General features: G+C 43.7%; 1 protein-coding gene across 1 annotated transcript; it reads right to left on the reverse strand.

Annotated features, from left to right (window-relative positions):
- Positions 1-994: 994 nt before the first annotated feature.
- Positions 995-25,461, reverse strand: LOC134662070 (synaptic vesicle glycoprotein 2B). Its single transcript, XM_063518345.1, has 10 exons — positions 25,259-25,461; positions 18,627-18,833; positions 16,507-16,669; positions 15,310-15,488; positions 14,660-14,844; positions 13,966-14,117; positions 13,363-13,581; positions 8,948-9,133; positions 8,218-8,345; positions 995-1,092 (listed from the first exon to the last, which is right to left on the reverse strand). Exons 1-10 carry the CDS (start codon positions 25,368-25,370, stop codon positions 1,037-1,039), a joined length of 1,587 nt encoding a protein of 528 aa, XP_063374415.1. The 5' UTR covers positions 25,371-25,461; the 3' UTR covers positions 995-1,036.
- Positions 25,462-26,095: the final 634 nt, after the last annotated feature.

Here is a 26,095-nt window from a genome sequence, read left to right on the forward strand (position 1 = left end):
AGAGCTACCGACTTAATGCCAGGATCGCACGTACCGAGTATAGTGGCGAGACAGTAAAACGAAGTATGGAATTTTTACTCGGCCGAGTAGCAATTTCATACTTCGTTTTACTGTCTCGCCACTATACTCGGTACGTGCGATCCTGGCATAAGTCGCGCGATGTCGTCAGACATGTCAAGCGAATCACTTGACTTGTCACCGAAACATGTCGCGGGAAATTTGTCCCCTAGTGTATGCCTGGTTTAAGTATGCACTGATCTGGGAAGCGACAGAGTGTGGAAGCGCTGTTATAAATGTCTTATTTCTATGAAAATCTGACTCTTATAGTGGCGCTGTTACACTTTGTCGATGTCAAGTACGTGCTAGCTTAGATGGACTCTTAAGTCCACGCACCAAGTGCACGGACCCTACACAGCTTTGATACATTACTTAAAAATATGTTGATAATAAATAAATAATAATATAAATTTTAAATAATGTAGATAGGTAGTAATTGTTATCCCTGATTAAGACCTAAGTTGTGAGCGCCTGAGATCAAAATGGAATAAAATAAAAGAACAGATTATTTTTAAACTTGACTTTTAATTATTTCTTATCCCTAGCCTGGACGGTTGACACAAAAATACAACATAAATATATTTACAAAATGAAATATAATAAAACAGGAATGACACGAATATTCTTACACATACTATACATACATATTTACACTAATAGGTACTTAACATTTCACATTATCACATTCTTAGACTAAATACGAGTATGTATGTACACAGAGTACTATATATAAACGACAAAAGTCACAAACCACGAAACTTTAGGCTAAATTTTAGGCAGTAGGTACATTGGCAGTACACAAATACATATAAAAATCACATAAGTATCCAAGCTTTGTTATTATAATATATCCCAGATACTAAACCAGTTAAATTTCCTCAAAAATAGCATAAAATTGGTACATTTTCAACGAAATAACTAAGGTAGCCAATGAACCTGTCTTTTCAGTAATATAAAAACAAAGCTTACTAAGTAATTTTTATTCCAACTTCTTTAACGTTGTATTCGGTAGCAGGAAACAAGCAACGCCACAGACTGAAAACAACAGAGTTACGGTTAAGTTTTAATAGTCCGAATAGTCCACGAATTCATGGCATGACACACTGACAATCCAACCTCTAGACTGAGCTTAGGCCAATTCTTTCATTCTTTCATGAAACCGATGCTGCCAAAAATACGGGGGTGCGGGGGGACGAGGTGAGCGAATCCCGTGTCGTGATTGGTCCGTTCAAAGACACGGACCAATCACAGCACGGGATTGACTCGAAGATGGAGTAACGCTACCGTATGTGTGGCAGAGGGGGTAGCGCGACTATGCTATGTCTAGAGGTTGGATTGTCTGTGGCATGACATGACTAGATCTAACAACTACGAGTTAGTATAAAAGGGTTAATGCTATCAGGCTACAGAAAGTATTAAACCGGCCAAGTGCGAGTCGGACTCGCGCACGTAGGGTTCCGCACCATCAACAATAAATAGAGCAAAAAAAAGTCGTGTTTGTTGTATGGGAGCCCCCCTTAAATATATATATTTTATTTTATTTTTAGTATTTTTTGTTATAGCGGCAACAGAGATAGGTACATCATTTGTGAAAATTTCAACTGTCTAGCTATCGCGGTTCATGAGATGCAGCATGGTGACAGACGAACGGACGGACAGCGAAGTCTTAGTAATAGGGTCTCGTTTTTTACCCTTTGGGTACGGAACCCTAAAAATGATTAATAGCATATTTGTATCCTTCCCCCAAAGTTTATATTTGAATTAAGAATAGCGCCATCTATCCTGCATCCTTTGAACTCGCTCGTTCCATTGTATGCACGCGCGTAGCTTGCGTTGAGCAAAAATGAGTCAAACGGAGTTAACTACAAATTGTACCCTATCATAGTGAGGTAAAGAACAAAATGTGATAACTTAGTGTTAAGAGGATTTACTAGATGTCACTGCTCATGAAAATCGTTGTAAATTGTAAAACGGGGAATCCCTTATATTATGTGTTCCGTTCCACGTCTGAGATCTTCATTGAGAGCGTAACGCCTCCGGTGACCGATAGATGCCGCTAGCGTCTATGTAGTCGCTCCGCCGCCTCGCCGTGACGTAGTTCCGCTTCCCTTTCCTGCAAACAGACGCCCGCCCCCCGCCACTCGCCGCCGCTATGTCTTTGTTTCGTCGACCGTCCTGACCGATGGTCCGCAAATTTTTTTGCGAACTTTTTTGCAGCATGGCGCTTTAAAAAATTTCCGATCCAAAGTTTGTTCGATTAAATAGCGAGATATAGCCAGAGATCGCCACTACTAGTCTTTTGGCGGTCTCGGGATCGATCTTCCAACGGTGCTTTTCGATTCTACCCACTTTTTTCTTGCTAAATTATCTTTTACATGCCATGCTGCTAAAATCGTTACCGTTAACTCGCATTTTCGAGAGTGAAGTAGGAAGTGCGTCAACAAGTGATTTCAAGTGTCGTTTGTTACAACGTGGTAACGTAAGTCGCTCCGCATCGGAGAGGAACGTGCGTCATCGTGCCTGCCGCGGGGAGCGGTGCCGGCCCGGCGCGGTGGGGTGCCGGGGCCGCGCTGCAATAGGATAGGTTTGGATTGTCTCAAACCATCTGGTAAGGCAGTTTAATGATATTCTAGCTGTATTTGGCGTTCGGAAGCGCATTGTGAATGCCTACTTGGACGCTAAAGCCCCGGTTCTCGTCCGATTACCGCAGGTGTCGGCCGAGGTCGGTGCTCGTGCTCGGAGCCCGGGAGTATTACCTCGTGTTGTTAGTTTCCGACGCGACAGTTCGTGTCGTTCGCCGCGTCGGCGCCGTCGACTTTCTCTTGTCGTCCGAGGTGACTCCGAGACGCCGCGACGCTGCGGGCCGGCGCCCGAAGTGTCGCGGCGCAGGCCCTTCCGGTCCGCGGGACTCCGAGAGACGTCACGCGCTCGCTCCTGTTGCTGCGGTCGCGGCGCGGGTGGATCGCGAACCTCTCGGTCCCGTTCTGGCGCCAAGGTGAAGGCGGACCAGACCACGAGGAGCACGCTACTGCATCTCGACTGCTCAAAGTGGAAGGAAGGTAAGTTACGTGGAAGCCACTCTGTGGAAACACTACTAGTACAGCGGCGGGGCCGTTCGCCGCGCCGGTTGCCGTCTATCAAGGCGTCGGGCAACAGTGTCGCCGTGATGTTGCGTGCAACTACGCCACCATGGTGGCGCCAGCCGCCACGCCGAAGTGCCGGCGAAAGACGCTACGGTGGCGCTGCCCGCCACGCGCATCGACGCCTCAACGTCCATCATGCGCATCGGCGCGATGGCGCGTCACGCACCGGCGCCTCCCGAGCTGGCGGTGGCTGTAGCCACGATTGGCGCCGCCCACCTCACGCATCGGCGCCTCTTGAGCTGGCCGCCACCATGGCGCCTCACGCACCAGCGAAACAGTGGCGGGCCGCTACGATGGCGGCACCCGCCTCACGCGTCAGCGCCTCTCGAGCTGGCCGCCACGATGGCGCCTCTCGCCTCACGCACCTGCGAGCCGGTGGCGGGCCGCCACAAGGGTGCCGCCCGCCTCGCGCACCGGCGCCTCTCGAGCTGACCGCCACGATGGCGCCTCTCGCCTCACGCACCGGCGACTCCCGAGCTGGCCGCCACGATGGCACCTCTCGCGTCACGCGCCGGCGCCTCCCGAGCTGGCAGTGGCTGCCGCCACGATGGCGCTTCTCGCGTCACGCGCCGGCGCCTCCCAAGCTGTCGGTGGCTGCCGCCACGATGGCGCCTCTCGCGTCACGCGCCTCCCGAGCTGGCGGTGGCTGCCGCCACGATGGCGCTTCTCGCGTCACGCGCCGGCACCTCCCAAGCTGTAGGTGGCTGCCGCCACGATGGCGCCTCTCGCGTCGCACGCCGGCGCCTCCCGAACTGGCGGTGGCTGCCGCCACGATGGCGCCTCTCGCGTCACGCGCCGGCGCCTCCCAAGCTGTCGGTGGCTGCCGCCAAGATGGCGCCTCTCGCGTCGCGCGCCGGCGCCACCCGAGCTGGCGGTGGCTGCCGCCACGATGGCGCTTCTCGCGTCACGCGCCGGCGCCTCCCGAGCTGATGGTGGCTGCCGCCACGATGGCGGTTCTCGCGTCACGCGCCGGCGCCTCCCGAGCTGTTGGTGGCTGCCGCCACGATGGCGCCTCTCGCGTCACGCGCCGGCGCCTCTGCCGCCACGATGGCGCTTCTCGCGTCACGCGCCGGCGCCTCCCGAGATGTCGGTGGCTGCCGCCACGATGGCGCCTCTCGCGTCACGCGCCGGCGCCTCCTGAGCTGGCGGTGGCTGCCGCCACGATAGCGCTTCTCGCGTCACGCGCCGGCGCCTCCCGAGCTGTTGGTGGCTGCCGCCACGATGGCGCCACCCGAGCTGTCGGTGGCTGCCGCCAAGATGGCGCCTCACGTCACGCGCCGGCGCCACCCGAGCTGGCGGGGCTGCCGCCACGATGGCGCCTCTCGCGTCACGCGCCGGCGCCTCCCGAGCTGGCGATGGCTGCCGCCACGATGGCGCCTCTCGCGTCACGCGCCGGCGCCTCCCGAGCTGGCGATGGCTACCGCCACGATGGCGCCTCTCGCGTCACGCGCCGACGCCTCCCGAGCTGGCGGTGGCTGCCGCCATGATGGCGCCGCCCACCTCACGCACCGGCACCTTCCGAGCGGCGGCGGTTGCCATGATAGCGCCGGCAATTACGTCGATGCTGCAAGTACGACGCTGTCGTCCTTTGCAATGGCACCCATGTTCTGTTCGTAAGAAAACTTACCTGTTGCCGTTCCCAATGATATCGCCAGCGGCCGCGTCGATGCAGCCCGCCAAGCCGACGCCGGCCGGGCGCCACGCCGCCGCCGTCCGGCGCCACGTGTACCACGGTACCAGTTTTCCCTGTCCACATGGCCCCATTGAGGTACGCAGGCGCTTATAGCTATGGTGCAACAGCACGAGCAGACCGCTGAACTCTTGCTTTCGGTTAAGGATTCCTCCGTCGCCAAGGCGACGGCAGACAAGGTCCCGTGTGCTCCGCTCAAAACCGAGGTTGAAGGCATTGAAAAGGTTTGCAGTGTTCACATAATTATCTCTCTGCTTGCCCGCGCTCTCCAGCTTAAGTTCCGTCTTACAAAGACGAACTCGTTCGCCAAGCCCCTAATAAACAAAATGGGACAAATAAACCCGCTGCGCCTGAACGAGCTTGTGTTTCCGGTGCCAAGAAAAAGGGGCCAGGAGGACTCCAGCCAGCCTATTATGGATAGCTTTATCCATCTTTATCCACGTGATAAAATAACTGTCACTGTTTAACACCGTGGGAAAGAAAGTGACGGACACCGTTTTATCACGCTGTCACGTAGACAAGAACGACCATCATATCCGTACAGCAGTTTCCATCTGTCTGTCTTCGATTTTATCGAAACAGTTTTGTTAAGCAAAGCGCCAAAATCGATTTTAGACTTGATTTCATCAGTGCGATTTCCTTAAAAGCATGCTACCATGCTCCTATACAAGTTTGACTGAAGGTTTTTCTTTTTCTCAACATACAGACCTGCCTTGCTGCCGAGTTTCTAACAGAAACTATACTCGATGCCTCCTGTTCAGTCTCAAATTCGCAAACGTTAGTTTATGGAGATTGCACCGTCGTAGTCCTCACCTTATACCTGTAGTCCGTTAATAATGGTAGACAATGTACGAAGTGAGGCCCTTCAAGTGGAGAGTAATCGTTAACGGGCCGCACCTGCAGCGCTGCCGACAGGAGTGTACTACAAACATACAACCGTTACTACGGTTGTCGAAAAAACTGCTGATGCCAGCAGATCGTCTATAGTTCGCGCTGGTTCCTTGCTACTTACCAGGTCGGTATAACCCCCAAAGGCGACGGTTTATCAAAAAGTCACTGCGTCCCCCGAGTGGCAGCTGCGCCCAGAAGCCGCCGAGACTATCTTCGCCTGATAGGCACCTGTTGGTCGGCCTCTCCGCTTTCGAGAGCCCTCGCACTGTACCACGGTATGTCTTAACCGACTCTTTGAAGTGCTACCACGACGCGTTTGGCAGCTGCCGGTGATACAACTTGGCATGGATATCTCCACCTCCCAGGCTAGTCTGTTTACTGTGACGGCGTGATGAGGAGAGCTTTCTCGCAGCTGTGGTAAGCTTGCAATTTACTGGCGGTCCTAGTGAACACAACGTCAGACCACCGTCCCTTACAAGTCAACGACATTAAGAATCGAGGCGTAGCTCCTGTCAGATAGGACGCTCCAACACCGAGCCGGCGATAACCGGGTATTTCCGGTTCCGGTACTGGTTGTCTAGAAAACCAGTACCGGGGAGCACTCCCTAGATCGTCCCCTTGTCGAGGTCGCTGTACGCCCACAATGTAGAAATGATCTTCATGGTGCATCAAAAATGAGATCGACTGCCAGGTACCTCTAATACCCAGTGAAGTAGCAAGCTATCTCAGACATCTATTTCTATTCTCCATGTTAGCTTTCAGTATTATACTTGTTCAGAAGCCTGTAACAAGTGCTGTATGTGAACCACTATCGGACACTATGCCTTCTTCCATCATCATTAATAGCGAGACCCGCGCCTCCCAAACCACCAGCTTGGGACGCGAGAAATCTTATTCAAATTACTTGCCCTAACTTGAATAATCCTACAACGTACCTATATAGAAGAGCTGCTGCACCTTTACTGTTAGCATCAGGCCGCAGGGTCAATGACCTTACCCTACTACACTGTAGCCCAGGCAATTACACAGATAACTTTGACGCTATTATTTTGTGTCCGAAATTCGGTTCTAAACCAGATAACGTGTCTCACCGACTGGACTCTCTTAGAAGCTTCGGAATAAAGTATAGACCCAGTAGGTAGTCTGGGTACGTCAACTTGTGAGAATTACACAAAATGTTAGGGGACACTGCGCTTATTTCCTTCAGACACAGTAGTCTCATCCAATCCGGCCTCGCCTACGATTGCTTTCGATCCATGATGTACCTAATCACTAAATTAGCTGGAAAACTATCCAATTACTTAGCGATATTTTGGCTTAAGTTAATTGGGAACATGACTCTTTCTTTAGACGATCCTATCGCCGAGATTCTGCGGATCGGATGCGATTTCGAATGAGAAATCTCTCAAACCAGTTTAACGTCAGATTCGAACCTGGGATTACAGTTTGAATTCTCAATTTCCTGTAAATGCATCATTATAACGAGTTATTGTGATTTCATGGGTTGCAATAAGGCGTATATATTTATTCTTTCTCTGAGTTATATGACAGTAGGTGTAGCCCTAACGCTTGCGCGCCCGCTGACTCGCCACCAGGAGATAATAAACAGGTCTCAATGAAGATCTCAGACGTGGAACGGAACACATAATATAAAAATTTTACCTTCCAATAAAATTATTATTATGTTTCCTTCCACGTCTGAGATCTGAGTAATGCCTTCCTGGCAGGCTACTAGGCTACTTTTATACCGACGGTACTTCTCAACAATGACATAGCGGCGGCGAGTGGCGGGGGGCGGGCGTCTGTTTGCAGGAAAGGGAAGCGGAACTACGTCACGGCGAGGCGGCGGAGCGACTACATAGACGCTAGCGGCATCTATCGGTCACCGGAGGCGTTACGCTCTCAATGAAGATCTCAGACGTGGAAGGAAACATAATAATAATTTTATTGGAAGGTAAAATTTTTATATTCTAATGTTGCAATGTTGAAATATTAGAATTAATTAGTTTGTCCAAGATCAGGATCTGATGACGGGATCCTGGAGAAGTTGAGAAAACTCTTCTAATATTATAGGAAAACCTATAGTGATTGTGTATTTTTATAATAGATGTTGTCTCGAGGACTAGCTGCGAGAGTATGGGATTCTTTATAAAAGGACGCAACGGCACGCACTCATGTCCATAGGCTACGTTGACCGCTTACCATCTCGTGTATTTTCTCTCAGAATACAACATTTGATGAAACGTAGCTGCTGAAGTGGGAAGTTCACCATAAAAGAATAATCATAACGTATTTTGATGCGTTTTATATTATTGAAAATATTATTGTAGTATTGTGAAGTTGAACTGCTGAAGTACGAACCGATACGAAGCCAGTTCTTTCAGCTAATACCCATTTCCACCATAACTTCTAGAAGGCATAAGAAGAAGTATTTACCAGCTAAGACGGCGCAGATGGTGATGAAAGGTGGAAGGCAGCCGAAGTCCATGAGTGCGGGGAAGGCGACCGTCCCGGTGATGGTGCCCATTCGCCCCATCATCAGGAATGTCGCCATTGCCATCACTCTGTAACAGAAACACATTTTTATCATTTTACTCACTCTTTTGCCTCCGATTCCGCTTTTTACCCTTTTGGTAAAAGCGGGCATAAAGAAGCACTTTCTGAGTATACAATTAATGTGAGAGAAGTAGGTAATAATAACTGTAATAAGTCCACGGTGATGCTGGACAGCGCAGCCCAGCTGAGCGACGTAAGCGCCAAGGCTGTGGTCATCAGAGCCACCACAGCATCAGCACTTGCCAAGGAGCATCAGGATGATAAGCGTGGTGCCGTAGAAACAGGACATTACCTTAGAGAAGTAGGGAACAGGTCTACAGTGATGCTAGACAGCGCAGCCCCGCTGAGCGACGTAAGCGCCAAGGCTATGGTCATCAGAGCCACCACAGCATCAGCACTTTCCGAGGAGCATCAGGATGATAAGCGTGGTGCCGTAGAAACAGGACATTACCTTAGAGAAGTAGGGAACAGGTCTACAGTGATGCTAGACAGCGCAGCCCCGCTGAGCGACGTAAGCGCCAAGGCTATGGTCATCAGAGCCACCACAGCATCAGCACTTTCCGAGGAACATCAGGATGATAAGCGTGGTGCCGTAGAAACAGGACATTACCTTAGTGAAGTAGGGAACAGGTCTACAGTGATGCTGGACAGCGCAGCCCCGCTGAGCGACGTAAGCGCCAAGGCTATGGTCATCAGAGCCACCACAGCATCAGCGCTGTTGCCGAGGAACGGCATCAGGATCACGACCGCGGCGGCGGTGATGCTGCACGCCGCAGATACTAGCTTCTTACCGCACCTGGAAATGACAAATATTATTACGACCTCCAATATACTAGCTTAAAACTTATTTGGTAGGTATAAGTTTTTTTTTTTTTTTTTTTTTTTTTATTGTCACTTAGCAACTATCCTTACAGGTTAACCCTAATACAATAGTGCCTTACTATGTAGGTAATTTATATTAACTTATATTAATTATAATAACAACATATAACATTTGAACAGATTCTTACAAATTCGGACATATTACATGAAAACAAGTCAGTTTGATCAGCCACCAGATTTAGTGTACGGATGGTGCGACTGAGAGGCGCCTTACGAAGCAGGTTTGTTCTGCCGATAGGCTCCACCAGCAGACGCGGTCGCCGCCTCCGCTCCACGTACCCCTCGGGCACACATAAATACATTAGTTGTAGGATCCCCGGGTTGTAAATGCTACCGCGAAGGATCTGCACTAAGTAGCATGCGAGTGCTAGATCCCTACGTGTTTCTAGTTTATTATAACCCACCATGCCTATTACGAACAGTGTGGGATACATTAGCGGATAGAAAGGATACACTCCGTACAGTTTCCAATAGATGTACCTTGTAAACTTATTTTGTATCCTTTCTATCATGACGTTGTACTTCGACTCATGTGGAGCCCATATTGCGGCATTGTATTCCAGTTGGCTTCGTACTAGGGCATTGTACAAAGCCGAAATGGCCGTCACGTTCGTAAAGCCCACTGCTCGCCGAAGTACAAAGCCCAGGATTCGGAACGCCTTTTTGCACGTGCTTACAATATGGTCCCTGAAATTCATGTCTGCATTCAAACTTACTCCTAGATCTCTTACCGATTCCACTCGTTTCAATTGCGATCCCGATATCAAATAATTGTAGGAGAGTGGTGTTTTGGCCCGGGTGAATGTAATTGTCATGCATTTATTTACATTAAAATCTAACTTGTTTCTCCGGCTCCACTCCACCACTCTTTCTATGTCACTCTGAAGTCGCTTGCAGTCATCCTCATCTTTGACCGCCAGAAGCAACTTGAGGTCGTCCGCGAATAGTAGACATCTAGCTTCCTTGACTACTTCCGGGAGATCGTTAATCATGATTATAAATTCTAACGGCCCCAAGTTGCTTCCCTGACTTACTCCGGTCCTGGTAAAATACGGTTCAGACTTGTACCCTGCATACTCAACATACTGTTGGCGGTCCCTCATATAGTCTGCGAAAAACTGCAGTAGTTTGGGTGTGCAGCCAACCGCCGCCATCTTTGCCAGCAAAACATCATTATCCACCATGTCAAATGCTTTCTTGAAGTCAAAGTACGCGGCGTCTACCTGCACCCCAGCGTCAACATAAGGGACTGCGTAAGCCATGGCGTCGAGTAGGTTGCTGGTCGTACTCCGCGCCTTCCAGAATCCGTGCTGCGCGTCCGACATCTGAGCCGACACCTGCTCCTGAATGCTGCGCTGCACAGCCGACTCGAAAACTTTTGCCGGCGTGGATAATATTGCCACTGGTCTAAATCCACTTACCTCCGACCCGGAATCCCCTTTGGGTATAGGAATCACCCGAGTGACTTTCCAGCGTTTTGGAAAATGTGACTTCTCCAGACACAAATTAAATATGTGTAAGAGCGGTTCCTCAAGGGCTCTGCCGCAATCTTTGATAATGAAAGCAGGAATGCCGTCCGGTCCCGCCGAGCGTTTTGGCTTGAGCGCAGTGAGCGCAGCGCGCACTTCACGCAGCGTCAGCCGCTGCAACGACACGCGCGCCGAGCCCGCGCCACCCTCCCGTATTGCGCCGTCCACGTCCAGCTTCGCCTGTGACTTCCCGTACACTGAATGAAAGTAGTCAGCAAATTCCTTAGCACATTCTGGATCCCTTAAACGACTTCCATTCTTCGTAACTGTCTTACGGCTTCCCGCACCCCGTTTGGATCGGACGTAGTTCCAGAATGACTTTGGATCTTTTATTAACTCACTTTGCATCCGTGTCTGGTACTGACCGTGCGCCTCATTTATTAATTTCTTAACTTTGGCCCTACAAATAGAAAAAGCCACATAATCGTCTCTCGATCCGCTCGATTATAAGCCTTGTGTAGTTTGGCTTTCTGTTGTATACACCTAATTATATCGATAGTGTACCAATTTGGATAGACGTACCTGTCGTTGCCAATTTTCTGCTTCTTTTTAGCAACACAGTCATCTATAATTCGCTCCACTACATCATAAAAATAATTAAGTGCATCCTCTGGCTCGAGTAACCCAAACAAAGGATTCCAATCGACCTTAGAGATCAATAAATACATCGCACTGAAATCCGCTTTTGCAAAATTCCACTGCGATGTAATTTGACCTATATTTGACGGCGAGTTTTGTACGGAACCCGGCGTACAGTCCAAGTTGAGTTAATATGCGACAATCCTGTGCACACAAAAGGACACGGAATTTTCTTTCCGGTCCCTTATAGGCATGTTACAACCTTATCTTTCTTAAAAACTGCAAGTATAATAAAAGTCTCAGTAAAATGTAGGTACCTAAATCGTTAACTTTCTATTGTCCACAGAAAAAAGACCAATATGCGTCACACGAAAAAACGACTAATCATGGTTTATTGTCAAGGGTTAAAATAAATAATAATAAATAAATATTATAGGACATTTTTACACAAATTGACTAAGCCCCACAGTAAGCTCAAGAAGGCTTGTTTGTGGGTACTCAGACAACGATAGATACGAGGGGCGTTCAAAATATTCTCGGTATTGATATCTTACGACCTCTTCTAAAATTTCTTTCGTTACTGGCCGCTAAGGTTTATTCATTGACATTAAAAAAAAGTATAATTCGAACCGAGATGGTCTTTTGTTTTTCTGCAATTGCTGAACAAACATGAACATCATGTGCGAATTGACAATGTTAACTAAATTAGAACATCGATGCGTGATAAAATTCTTGACAAAACAGGGTAAAAATCAAAAAACCATAAAAGAGGAAATGGATTGTGTTTACCGTGAGTCTGCTCCTTCTTTATCTACCATTCAAAAGTGGTCAAGCGAGTTTAAACGCGGAAGGGAGAGTATTGAAGATGACCCTAGACCTGGCCGGCCTGTAGTAGCTACTTCACAAGAAAATATTGATAAAGTGGAAAAACTTATATTGGAAGATGGTCGAGTGAAGGTAAAATCTATAGCACAAGTAACCAATCTCTCTATTGGTACCGTACGTGATATTATACATGACCATCTTAATATGTCAAAAGTAAGTGCAAGATGGGTTCCGCGAATGCTGACTCGGCTTCAAAAAGACATGCGTGTAGCTTGTTGTTCCGATTTTATTGACCTGTGCGGTGAAAATCCTGATGAGGTGCTGCAAAGAATAGTTACTGGAGATGAAACCTGGGTTCATCATTATGACCCAGAGGGTAAACAAGAGTCCATGCAGTGGCACATTAAGGGTTCAGCTCATCCCAAGAAGTTCAAGGTCATCCCTTCAGCTGGCAAGGTCATGGCCACGATATTTTGGGATTGTGAAGGAGTATTACTAATCGATTATAAAGAAAAAGGTGTAAATATCACAGGACAGTACTACGCTAACATTCTACGTCAATTAAAGGATGTAATTAAAGAAAAGAGGCGAGGAAAGTTAACCAAAGGTATTCTGCTTCTGCATGACAACGCCCCCGTCCATACTGCTCATATTGCCAAGGCAGCTATTGTTGAATGTGGGTTTAAAACTGTTACTCACCCACCGTATAGTCCGGACTTAGCCCTCAGCGACTTCTTTTTGCTCCCCAATCTTAAAAAGGATCTGCGTGGAAATAAATTTTCTGACGATGAAGCATTGAAGGCGGCAGTGGAGGAGCATTTTTACACGAAAGATAAAAAATATTTTTACGAGGGATTAAAAAAAATAATTGATCGATCTTTTAAGTGTATGAACATAGGGGGGGAGTATATTGAAAAATAAAAATATCAAACTTTTCGTACTTGTTTGTTTTCATTCTCATACCGAGAATATTTAGAATACCCCTCGTATAATATACAAATACTTAAATACATAGAAAACAACCATGACTCAGGGACAAATATCTGTGCTCATCACACAAATAAAATAATGCCCTTACTGGGATTCGAACCCAGGACCGCGGCTTCACAGGCAGGGTCACTACCCGCTAGGCCAGACCGGTCGTCGTCGGTTATAAAACACTTTGTTTTTATGTCACACGTCATTCACTGACGTTTGTATAGATACTTACCGGTTGACCAACATCCCTCCTATCCCATAAGTCAGCGCAGACCCCGCACCCACTATAACACTCTGCATATACGTCATCATGTTCGCCTCTATGGGCTGGCAGCCCTCCTCAACGACAGCTGTGACGTTGGAAGGAGCTATGGCTGAGCAGAGGCTCTTTGAAGAGTCAGAGTTGATCATGGCGGCGAGCTGGGGGTACCAGAGGCGGAGAGTGTTGGACCTGTAAAGAATTATGGCGTTATTCATAAACGGCTGCTAACTTAATCAGTTGATGATCGTCGTTTGTCCCTATCTGTCGTTATGCCATAGAGAGGGAGAAACGATGATCATCAGCTGATTAACTTAGGAGAAGTTTATGAATAAGGGGGTTAGTCATTATACAGTCAACGATCCAACAAATAAATAGGCAACAGTCTTCTTTGTTGGCCGAGCACCTCTATTGCCCGATTACTAAGTTTTAGGTCGAAGTTACTACTGAGAGAGCTAAGTAGAGCATGTAGGTACGTTAGTTTTATTTTTAATCTGTTATTTTTTTATTTATTTTCTTCTATTATTAATGCTGACCCTCACCACATTGACCAAATGTCAAGCATTTGGAACTTACCCAAACATGGTGAACACGTGAATGGCACAGATGAGTGCTAGCCACTTCACGTGAGGCATCCGGAAGAGGGGGGCCAGCTGTGCCCACCCGCCCCTGAGTGCTGCCACGCCACTTGCCTGGTTCTCTGTTTTTTCTTCGACTAGACATTTGATCTGAAAGTATGAGATGAAGAAAAACTTAATAACAATGTAAGGATTGGAACGTTTTGCCGGCTACAACGTTACTTTTTAAGTTTTTGTAGCGAAAACGGCAAAAGCGGAATCAATATAATTTAGCCAAGTCTTTCTTTTTCGTATTTCAAGTGAAAATATATTATTAAAAAAAAAACATTTTTTAAGTATGTTTTGAGATTCCTGTCATGTCAATGGGTAATAAGTTAGCTTTCCGGATGGCCAAGCTACGCGACAAAGATTTATAGAAATAAGTAACACGTAACTTTTCATAAATGACGTATATAGATCAATACATACTTATATACATAGAAAACATCCATGACTCCGGAACAAATATTATAGTGTTCATCACCACACAAATAAATGCCCTTACCGGGTTTCGAACCCAGGACCATCGGCTTAGCAGGCAGGGTCACTACCCACTAGGCCAGACCGGTCGTCGTTGCATTCTCTATTAAATTAATTTTGTCGATAAACAATTGCCATGTTGGCTATAACTTATGAATAATAACATAGATTACCGGATAATCCTCCTTCGGATTCCCCGTATTGAGCCTGTATATCTTCCTGAACACCTCCATGGCCTCCTCATTCCGGCCGCGCGACATCAGGAACTTGGGGCTCTCCGGCAGACAGAGGAAGACCAGACCCGTAAGGAGCGGCATCAGAGCTGTCGCCAGGAGGAACAGGTTCCAGGAGTGGATCACTGAAGACAGAAATTCAAATATTTTTGAAACCAAATGTATTTTTTTTTGGTGATACATTTTTACCCAACTTGACAGTAATGGGAACATTCGGTCATGTTTGAGTTTGGCACATACGAGCAGGTAGGTTGTTGGTCGATGTGTAGAAAGATAGTGTTGATCAGTAGCGTAACTGGCGGCCTAGCCAAAGTGACAATCGCTATCGCTTCGACAACGAAACGCTTTGTGTCTCTCTATCACTCTTCCATATTAGTGCGACAGTGACAGTTGCGTTTCGATCGCTGCGGAGCGTTAGCGATTGGCACGTTGGCTACGCGGCCAGGTACTAACACGAGCCTGCGTGGCGTCATACTCGCTTTCCACCCTATAGTTGCACCACTGACTGAGTTATGTGGAGCACTCCCTAGGCGAGAAAGGATAGTGTGGTGTTAGCGAACGTGTAGAAAAGGCTAGTGCATGGTTCTTACCGAATTTCTCAGTGATCTGGAAAGTCCAGTCATGTGTAAGCACCGCCCAGGCTAGTAGGGGGAGGGTGGTGTTAGCGCATGTGTAGAAGAGGCTGGTGAGAAGGATGACGCGCGCGCGCAGCTCCGTGCGGTGCATCTCTGCCAAGTATGAGATCAGGACTGCGAACGGGCCGTTGAAGCTGGGAAGTCAAGAAAAGAACATTTAACCGATTATCGATATTAAACTTTCGTGAGACATATTTTAAACTGCCAATAGCCAATAGCGAGTAAAAATTCAAGTGAGTGAAACCGTTGTCGTATAAACAGTTTAACATTTTATAGATTTTGAGAATAGAGGTACCTTTAGGGTCGTTTCCGAAATTTAAAAATCAAACCTATTAGTAGGTGGTCCTTCTATGTCTCTTTTCCTGAAGGTAATGAAAAATAGACTCAACAGAAAAAAAAGTGAATTAAATGCCATGAATGAAAATTCTAAGAAAGGAAACATACACATTCCTAGGACATCCTTCAAGTGTGATGACAGTTATTCACAAAAATCCACTGACAAACCGCGACACCAGAGTAAGGCTATTTAGCCTTCTCAAATTACCGAAGTGTAGCTCCTTCATAACACAACAAAAAGTTACCGTTAAATTATGGGAAATTATCATGACTTCAATCCAGTGTGCATCGAATAAGAAGCATTCCAAAGTCCTTTTTTTTCTGCAATTAGGCCTCAAGACTTCTTTCACGAGTCTATTCGCTATGTGCACGACTGGTGCTGCCCTAATTTTCTCGGACTTTCTACGTTAAATCTTATGGAGTAAAATTAGTTCAAGCGGCTGCCGCTAGTACTAATTTCGGACATTCCATAAGATTACCTGTGTTTGTGACGATCAGCGCCACTTCCCCCTCCACCGACTGCGCACGGTGCCAATACCATTATTAATTACTTCATGACATGAGAAATACATATCAAAATTTATAAATTTAAAACAGCCAGTACCTGGGTAATAATTGCATTAAAATGATTTAAAAAATAAGCAGTCACAAGAGTCATCTTTATTTATTAACTTACAGGAACCCGCTGGTGAACCTCGTGACCAGCAGCATGGGGAAGTTCTGGCTCATGCTGGCGGCCACCTCGACCAGCCCCGCGCAGAAGAAGTCCCACACCATGATGCGGCGGCCCGTGTGTCCGACAAGACAGTAACTTACAGGAACCCGCTGGTGAACCTCGTGACCAGCAGCATGGGGAAGTTCTGGCTCATGCTGGCGGCCACCTCGACTAGCCCCGCGCAGAAGAAGCCCCACACCATGATGCGGCGCCGGCCCAGTGTGTCCGACAAGAACCCCCAGATCATTGCAGATGAGATCATTCCTGGAACAACGGGTAAATATTTAAGAAGAGTAACACTCTTACGGTAGATGTCGCTAGGGGTCCCTTAGGCGTTAGGCGCATATGAGGGAAATATCATCATATGTGCCTAAGGGAGGCGTCCTAACATACCAGTAGGTAGATAATAGTTTATGTTCTTGAGCAATAGTAATCATAAAACAAACTTTCCCGCGATAATTTCAACGTTATTTACTCTATATGACTTTGCGAATTACCGTTCATAGTGTTGCCGTGTAGTTACACATGTACACGGCCACGCCACTTATTTTAGCTTATTTATGTCGGCTAGGTAATTATTTAATTAAGATAATTATGTTCTATAATATTACCAACAATTAATATTTACTAAGCAGTCATCATTTAAGTAGATAGGTACTCCTTTTTTGGAATGTTCCTTTGTTATTTTTAATTTAAATTAACACGTGTTATCATGACTTATGTTCAGATAAAGTTAGTTTACGTTGATGTAACAAAACGCGTTTATTGGCCAACTTTCTTATTAAATAGACGCCAATTAGTGACGTAAATGTTAAATGAAACAGTTGTAATAATCCCTATAATCTAAATAAACAGGAACTTTCTAAGTGGAAACTTGCATGAGAATTTTATTGTTTATATTTTGAATTGCAAAATTTAACAAATCCCCGATGCTATTTCACAAAGATTAAGTCCTACCTTGTTGTTGGTCTTAAAGCCAGGTTCGGTACTTATCGGTAGCTAACGTCACGGTTCTACAATCTACGTTTACCAACACGTCGTGGCCGTTTACCGGAGGATTTGAACGTCACTCGTACACGCTGGCTTGCAAACTTTCCGGTGTTTTCTTACAATCCTTACATGATAATATTGTCATGGGACTGACCTGACAAAGATAAAAAAGATTTAGAAAGGTAAGACGAACACAATATACCTACGGAAACCTCATAATGTTCCTCTACCGTGATTTTATAGAACCATATTAGACAAGAATTCAAACTATTATTCTGTACTTGATAAAGGTAAGTAATCAAAAAGTTTTTTTTACAAACAGGCCAAGGGTCACGACCCCCTCTCGGTTATTGATGTAAGTACTTATATCAGTCACAACATTGCGTTCACGGTATAATAGGTATCAATTAATAACGTTATCGCTGACTCGCGTGTCTCTGCTCGTCTGATATATTTCGTATTGTTGCGAACCATTATCCACTATAGATATTGTAATTGAAATGTCATCCTGCTTGATTATTGTATTTTCATGCGGTAGATGGAATGAGACAATATTGGGTTTGATTGTAAATTTAGGCGTAAACAGTGCATCAAACAAACTATACAAAGTAGTCTTAAGTCGCACCTGTTATATTTTACTACTTACTAAATTGCGAATTATTAAAGACTGTTGAATTATGATTAAACTTTTAACGTTAAACAGAATAGGGCCTATGATATGATTGAACCCTGAGGCGCGCCTCTTGAGGCCACGGGCATGTCAGTTTCATTACTTAGAAAGGTATATTTGTACACAAGCATTGAAAACCGAGCGATAGGTAAGTGCGACTTTCAAACTGTAGGTCGTGAGTTGCCCTAAGGACCTAGCCAAATTGACAACCGTACATCGCCAAATCCGTGGTCTCTGCGACCCCTCCGGGAAATAGGCGTGATTATAAGTATGTATGTATTATGTACACCGCCAAACGCCAAACGAAAAGTAAAAATGTATAAAGAAGACAGATGCTGAGAAAAGTCACTGACGAATTCCATACACATAAGGAAACTTAAGTGTACGTGATGTGATAGTACATACCTCCATAAGTGATGGCGTTAACAGTGCCTATGTCAAGCAAACTGAGCTGCATATCACATTTGGTCTTGGTGAAGATATAGCTGGTGGAACTAATGACAGAAGCATCACATAAGGCGACGGTGGTGTAGATGATGTAAGTGATGTGATGATACATACCTCCATAAGTGATGGCGTTCACAGTGCCCATGTCAAGCAAGCTAAGCTGCATATCACATTTGGCCCTGGTGAAGATGTAGCTAGTGGAGCTGGTGACGGAGATAGCGCTCCAGAAGGCGGGGAAGGTGCACAGCATCAGCGCCACGTTGAACCGGCCGGAGCCCGTGGCGGCGATGGCCGTTTCGAAGTCTGATGGCGGTTCTGGTACTGAAAGATACAAAAAATACGTTTATAGGACTAACATTTTCATAACAATTACGTGTTTCGAGATTAAACTTTCGTAAGACATATTTTAAACTGTGCACGAAGTGCAGCCGCCGCGAGCACTCGAGCCTGAGGACCCGACGGGCCCGAAACATGTCGCCAATAGCGACTAAAAATTCAAGTGGTCGACTAAACAGTATAATTAGGTGAGTTGAAGAAATGCTTCTTAAAAGGAGCAAAAAGACAAGTCAATCATTTAAAATTACAAATTTTAGAGTAGTTCTAGATTATTTTTGCTAACTGTACCATCCTGTTAAATTTGTGTTAAATTTGATTTGTATAATAATCCAATATTATTATGGAATAATAACATCAATAAATTGCTCTGATAATTAGCTTAAGATAATTTATAAGTATGTTACGATTCATAAGTGCTTGTTGCTAGGCCTACATGAATAAAGATATTTTTGACTTTGACTTTGACTTTGACATCCAAATCCACCAGCACTGAACCATCCAAAAGCTAATGTATGTTAAATATGTCTGTATTCCTTAGGGAAACTGACTATTAATTAAAAACCGTATTGTAAATAAATACAAACGTGCACGTACGAGTAGGTAGATTCAGCCAAATAAGTGCGCGAAAACAAAAATATTATTCACGTGTCGTCAACATCTGAGTGTGAGTCATCCGTAATCCAAGATACTACAATGCTATTTAAAAAGTTAACTAAAAAACTTGTTTAAAGCCTGGTATTCTATCACGGTATTAAGAATCTAGGGCGGTTAATAACTTTTTTACTATAAAGTTATGTGTATCCTATGCGTTCCTATGGACACCATAAAATATAGGTTCAGACTTTAAAGCCTAAAGCTAAATGTTTTAAGCTAAATGTTCTTACTTTATCCTTATAGGCAGGATAAAACCTTCTACTTTGTAAAAATTGTATGATAAAATTGATAAATCTCTTTGAAATATATGCACACCTATCGAAATCGTTCAATTTTGTCATGCACAAGAAAAGAAAGGAAATGGCGCCCGAACGTTTTCCCGAAAGTTTTTGACACAGTAACTTAATTATACTGGATCACTCAGTAGAAATGTTTTAAATACTACTTACATTAGTATAGACAACGAAATTCACTTATTAAAGCAACGTTGCCATTAACTCGAAACTTTTGTTTGCGAACTGTGGCACAACACATGTTATAATTATACTTTGCAGATACCATCTCAATATATCGTGTAACTGTTTTGCACTTTGAGTTTGCTGGATTGTTTGGCATGTTAGACGTTATCTTTGAGAATTCTTCACATAACATGGCATTGATTGTACTTAGGCTTTGCAATCCGGATCCTTAATGTATGAAATTATCCGGATCTGGATCCGGATCCGCGGACCTTCCCATACATTTCGGATCCGTCGTGCAAACCCTAATTGTACTTGACATACAATGAAATACATATTGATAAAAGAGCTAACATTCAAGATGCTTTACATTCAATTCCTATTATCCTGTGAGTGCTGTAATTGATATATTTATTAATTGTTTAATATTTGAACTGGGACTTTATATCGGCAGATTTTTATTTTTTACACCAATCGGAGTTCACGCTGGTTGGTGCACGCGAAACGAAGTGAAAGTCGTGCGAGGGATGCGCGCCAAATCAACAAGACGATCGTCACGGTACATAACAAATTCTTAAATTAGAATCGATCTCCTAGTTATCATTCAGGATTTATGTAACAATATTAAAATCAGAATACATCGTTCCAAAAGTCGAGAGAACTGAGCGATTTCACTACTCATATTCAAGGTTCGGAAAACGCCCGTCATTTTGAAAACATTACCCTGTTCCGTACAACACAGACTCCTTTATGTTTATACCAATGTCAACGATTAAATACGTTTACGGTCTACGGATGTCATTGGGGCCAATGACATCCGTAGACCGTAAACGAACACTTTCGACTCGTAAATGGATCCTAAATTATGATTTATTTTCAAAATGACGGGCGTTTTTCCGAGTCTTGCTCATGATCCTTTGTTTTAATGAATGAAAACTATCCATCAATGGGTCTAGGTCTTTGGGTCAATCCACCTCTGATAACAGCATACCCTAACTGAGGTCGGCGCAAAATCGTTGCTTGCCCGGAACGGTGTTGAACTCTTTATCTAATTGACTCATAACTCATAAGTATGTCCTTTTTGTTGCATTTATATGCGTAACAATAAAGTAATAGGATTTTTAATCAATAAGGGCGATTGCCAGATTTTTTAACGAAATACATTTTATCTCAAAAATAACTTTTTGTTCTTTTTTATGCAGATTTATTACTTTTGTAGAATTGTAGATATAAGCAATAAAAATGTTTTTTGTGTATCGTTGGCGTACCTATGTGTCGTCTCATAGTTTTAAGTCAGGTCCCCACTGAATACCAGCGCCACGGATTGCCGCGGCATTATTCTTATTTTAAGTGTCCAATGTTTTTTTATGCCTGTAATTGTATGTCTTTATTTGTACTTATATGTAATATAGGGACCCGGCTTCGCACGGGTTAACAAATACATAAACCTTCCTCTTGAGTCACTCTATCTATTAAAAAAACCGCATCAAAATCCGTTGTGTAGTTTTAAAGATCTAAGCATACATACAGACAGACAGACAGACAGCGTATTCTCTTTCTTTCTATTACTTTTTTGTATGCGACAAACGCCCCGTAAAGTTTTGAATAAAATTTATAAGTATGAGCGCCACTTGCACCATTCCACTAACCCAGGGTAAACTGGTTAAACCGTTAACCCAGTGTCAAATTGTACTGGTAAATAACCATGGTAGCTCCAGGTTAACCCTGGGTTAATAAATGGTGCAAGTGACCCTTAGTTACTTAGTAACATGTAACTCTGTTGGTTCAATACATACGTCCCTGATGTGCCATTTACCTTTGATTCAACATAATATAATCCTGCCTTGAAACGTTATAAAATATTATATTTGTATAAGATGCAGTATGATGCAGTGCAAACACATAATTTGACTGTACGTTTGTTTGTTTCAGATAATAATACAAATAATACAATGTCACGTTTTGTGTTATAAATGCTATAATTTGTCCTCGCAGACGTTGCCCTCTATAATAAGTAGGTATTCCTGTACCCTCACCATGAGTGTGAACTTAAACACTCCCTTGCATCAATATCAGTACGAGGGAGATACATTGAGTTAGTTTACGCAGTCGCTAGCGAATACATATCTCAGTGTCAAACTCGTGGTAAGGATACTGGACAAAATATGTAGATATATCGCCGATTAAATACGAGTATAAAGGTAGGTAGTCCTTAATCTGCATTAGTGTAGCGTCGTGGGGGTTATAGCTTAATAACTCTTATGATTATGAGCACAGGCCCAGGGGGCATAGTCAAGATGACAATCATACATACATCGATAAACGCCAAAAGAACAAAACATGTATCGGGGTGACAAATGCTACCAAAGTCACGTGACTATTTCCATACATTATTCAAGTTTCGATTGCCGTTTTCTGTTAACGATTGTCATCTTCTTCGCTAGCCCCCAGAAGTGTAACACCTGGTGATATAATGATGACGATGACCTAACAAGTCTAGACGAAAAAAAACTATTTCGTTTTAAACTCTACTAAAAAGTAAATAAAGCGAGTAATTATTATTCAAAATCCTCTTCTAAATAATCTCTTTGACGTCACCTGCACCAAATGGGCACTTTCGGCGTTATAAATTATAAATACTTTACCGTTAAATAACCATTCAAATATAAAGTGCGAGAATGACATTCGCTCAGTTTCATTGCAATCGCTTGAATTCGTGATCAAATTCATAATTCGGCTAAACCAGTATAAGAATTATATTGAACTACGCTTAGTTTGTTATAAGGCAAGAGCTCATGGTATACTGGGCTTAACCAACACCTCTACTCGCCGTTGAAAATCTATCAATGAGAACATACGCTTAGGTTATAGCCTGGCAATATGCCAGAGCGTCAACCACTGAAACAACTTCCAACCATCACTCAGTCGGTCTTTATCACTCATATTTATGATTTAACTGGGTGAAAAAGACGGCAAGATTATGGCGGTTATGTAGAGTAGATCAGTCTGAGACGTATTTTGTTTTGATGTACGCTTTTATGGGTCAATTATTTAATGTACCTACTTAGCCTTGTTGACGATTTTCCACGTATATTTTTGCGGGATATGCGGACGTGGTCTAATACATGTTTAAGAGAAGAAGCTTATTACCACCACCATCACCAGTGGAATCTGTGTCGAAACGTCGGTAAATAGAGGTAATAAAATAAATTTCGTGAGTAACATGCACTTTTGTCTCAGGCGATGCCGCTGGGCACGATTGTTCCTGAGGTAAAACAAAGCTGATTTGGCCCGGTAGCCACGACATCTTACCGTGCCTACCCCCCAAAAAGGGAGGGGAAAGGGTTGGATACCCAGGTCCAATCTATGCTATATTACTGACGGATAGTTTAATTTCTAATAGTAAATTAATAATATTGTATTTTTCTCAGAAACGACTGCAAACAATGCTATTCTGCATTTCTAATATAATTAATTAAGTCAATAAATAATAAGTCTGCGCACAAGTATATATAATAACATATTTATTAGATATGTGTTGAGTTTATTTTAGTTTACACGGTTACCAATTTTTATTATGTATCACTATCATCACTACATAGTATAAAACAAAGTCGCTTCCCGCTGTCTGTCTGTCTGTCTGTATGCTTAGATCTTTAAAACTACGCAACGGATTTTGATGCGGTTTTTTTAATAGATAGAGTGATTCAAGAGGAAGGTTTTTGTATAATTTGTTAACCCGTGCGAAGCCGGGGCGGGTCGCTAGTGTAGTATAAAATATAAATATACTAAGGTGACTAGTCTCATTGTGTAAACAGGCTTGGATTCATATATCAATGTACCTACTCATGAGAGCCCAATTCTCATTTTAGGGTTTTCATACACGATTCGCAGATTTCACAGTATGCTTAATAATGGAAGTTAGGTAAAAACAAGAGAATTATCGCGACTTTCTAGATCAAAAGAAATTTTTTATTTTTAGCTTTTAAAAGTACTAAGTGATTACTTAAACTGTTTAGACGTCAACGGTTTCACTCACTTGAATTTTTAGTCGCTATTGGCGACATGTTTCGGGCCCTTCGGGGGTCCTTCTTCAGGCTCGAGTGCTCGCGGCGACTGCAACTCGTGCACGAGAGTAACTGTTCAAGTGAGTGAAACCGTTGTCGTCTAAACAGTTTAAAATATATCTCACGAAAGTTTAATATCGATTACTACTTAAGTGATTGTTTCATAAAATAAGCGATGCTGCAAACAAAAACCGAGAATTCTGTAAGAACTTGCATCACATATCGATAGTTATAGTTTCAGGCGGTATTAAAATATACCATCGTCATTGATGTCATCGACGTCATCGTTAACAGGTGTTACAACGTCGAACCACGGCCGCTGCTATTCCCGTTGGACCTTGAGGGCACTTCAGTGTCAGGTCCCGGGTCGTTCACATTCCGAGTATTTTTGTTATCAATGTTCTTGAGACACGCGTTAAGGTGTGCATCGCTTTCCGAGTTTTGAGAGAAGATATTGATATGAGTTGTATTGTATTGATGTAGATTTAAATGATTTTTTTATTAGCATTTGCTATTGGTTTTTTATTTAAAAGAACCACCGAAAAATATGGCAGGCCGAAGTGACTCCTTTTTCTTGCTTTTGAGTGTGTCTGTTTTCTATCTTTGCTAAGTAGCGGTAGGAACTGTGCTTGAATAATTTTATTTTCATGGCGTATTATTATCATATTATCTAAATATTAAAAAAAAAGATTTATAGTTTAAATTTTAGAAAATACTATATGTAATTCGGCGTGGAGTTATTTAAAATGTGTTCAGTTTATGTGGGTTGCAAGTTACCTCTACTGTTACTCTACTGTTACGTTACTACGTACTATACTGTTACTATGCTGTTACTTTTTAAAGAATCTTCTTGCTTATTTAGACATCAAATAGAACTATCACAGACATAAATAAATATATACCAATATTTACAGTCAAATACCAATATTGTTCGCTACAGATAGTTGAAACACTTGAAACGTAATAGTCTACATTAATTGCATCACTGCACTAGATGACAAATATAATAGGTATCTGTTTGGAGGTTAAAAATCGTGGGTTCAAACCTCGGTTGTTCTGAATAAGAAAAAAAACATTCTTGGATAAAATACAAAATGACTAATAATTCGGTCAGGCTTCTTGTCATACCCAGACCAAAGGTAAAGATCCTATCCTTAGATAAAAATCCTAAATAAGTTGGAAAAAAAATCGCAAGACTCCAACTACATACAAAACATAAATAAACACTTACCATGCGCCAGCTTCTCCAAATTCGTCGAAGACAACCCCGTCACCATGAACAGGTGGTCGTGAGGAATCTCTTCCTTCCTCCCCGAAGCCTCCACATCATTCCCTGCCACCATCTTATCAGCAATAACTGAATTTAGTCCTAAAGAGCAAACCCACCGAACTGTCCTGAGGCATTCTTGGAGGCAATGAGATCACAGCTGATCGCGCGGTATATTATATCTCGCGCTTGTATCTTCGATGTTTGAACAGGGATTTTTGTGTGTGAACAGTAAGTTTGCCAGTATTCCTCCGTCCGTAGTGAGGAGAGAAAAGTAGTACACAAAACCAGTACAGCGAATGTCTTTATACGTTTAAAATTTATTGCACAATATATAAAGTAGGTAGTAGGTAAATATAAAGTAGGTACAAATGGTGGACTTAATGCCTATAGGGCATTCTCTGCCAGTCAGCCATCAGGCCGAACAGAAATGACATTAAAATGTGCTAATTGTGCAGTCATGAAACAAAAACATTTAAAAAATTGAATAGGTAATATAAATCAAACAATACAGCGATAAATAATATATGTATACTATTACTTACTTAATATAATTAAACAGATTTGAATATACTTTATGTACCTAGTGTAAAAAGTACTATAATTACAATGGACAATTAGTGAGTCTGTCGAAAAAATGCATCAATCAACGTGCCTTTAAATGACAGTTTGGTTTGAGTCTGTCTAATGCTGAAGATGTATACTATAAATAGTATCCGTGGGACACGGCACAGACTCTAATCCATCCAACATTTCTTCGCTTTCAATGACGGTGCAGCCCTACCAAACCCGCTGTCTACC

Source organism: Cydia amplana, chromosome 2 (genome assembly GCF_948474715.1).
Source record: "Cydia amplana chromosome 2, ilCydAmpl1.1, whole genome shotgun sequence".
Lineage (NCBI taxonomy): Eukaryota > Metazoa > Arthropoda > Insecta > Lepidoptera > Tortricidae > Cydia > Cydia amplana.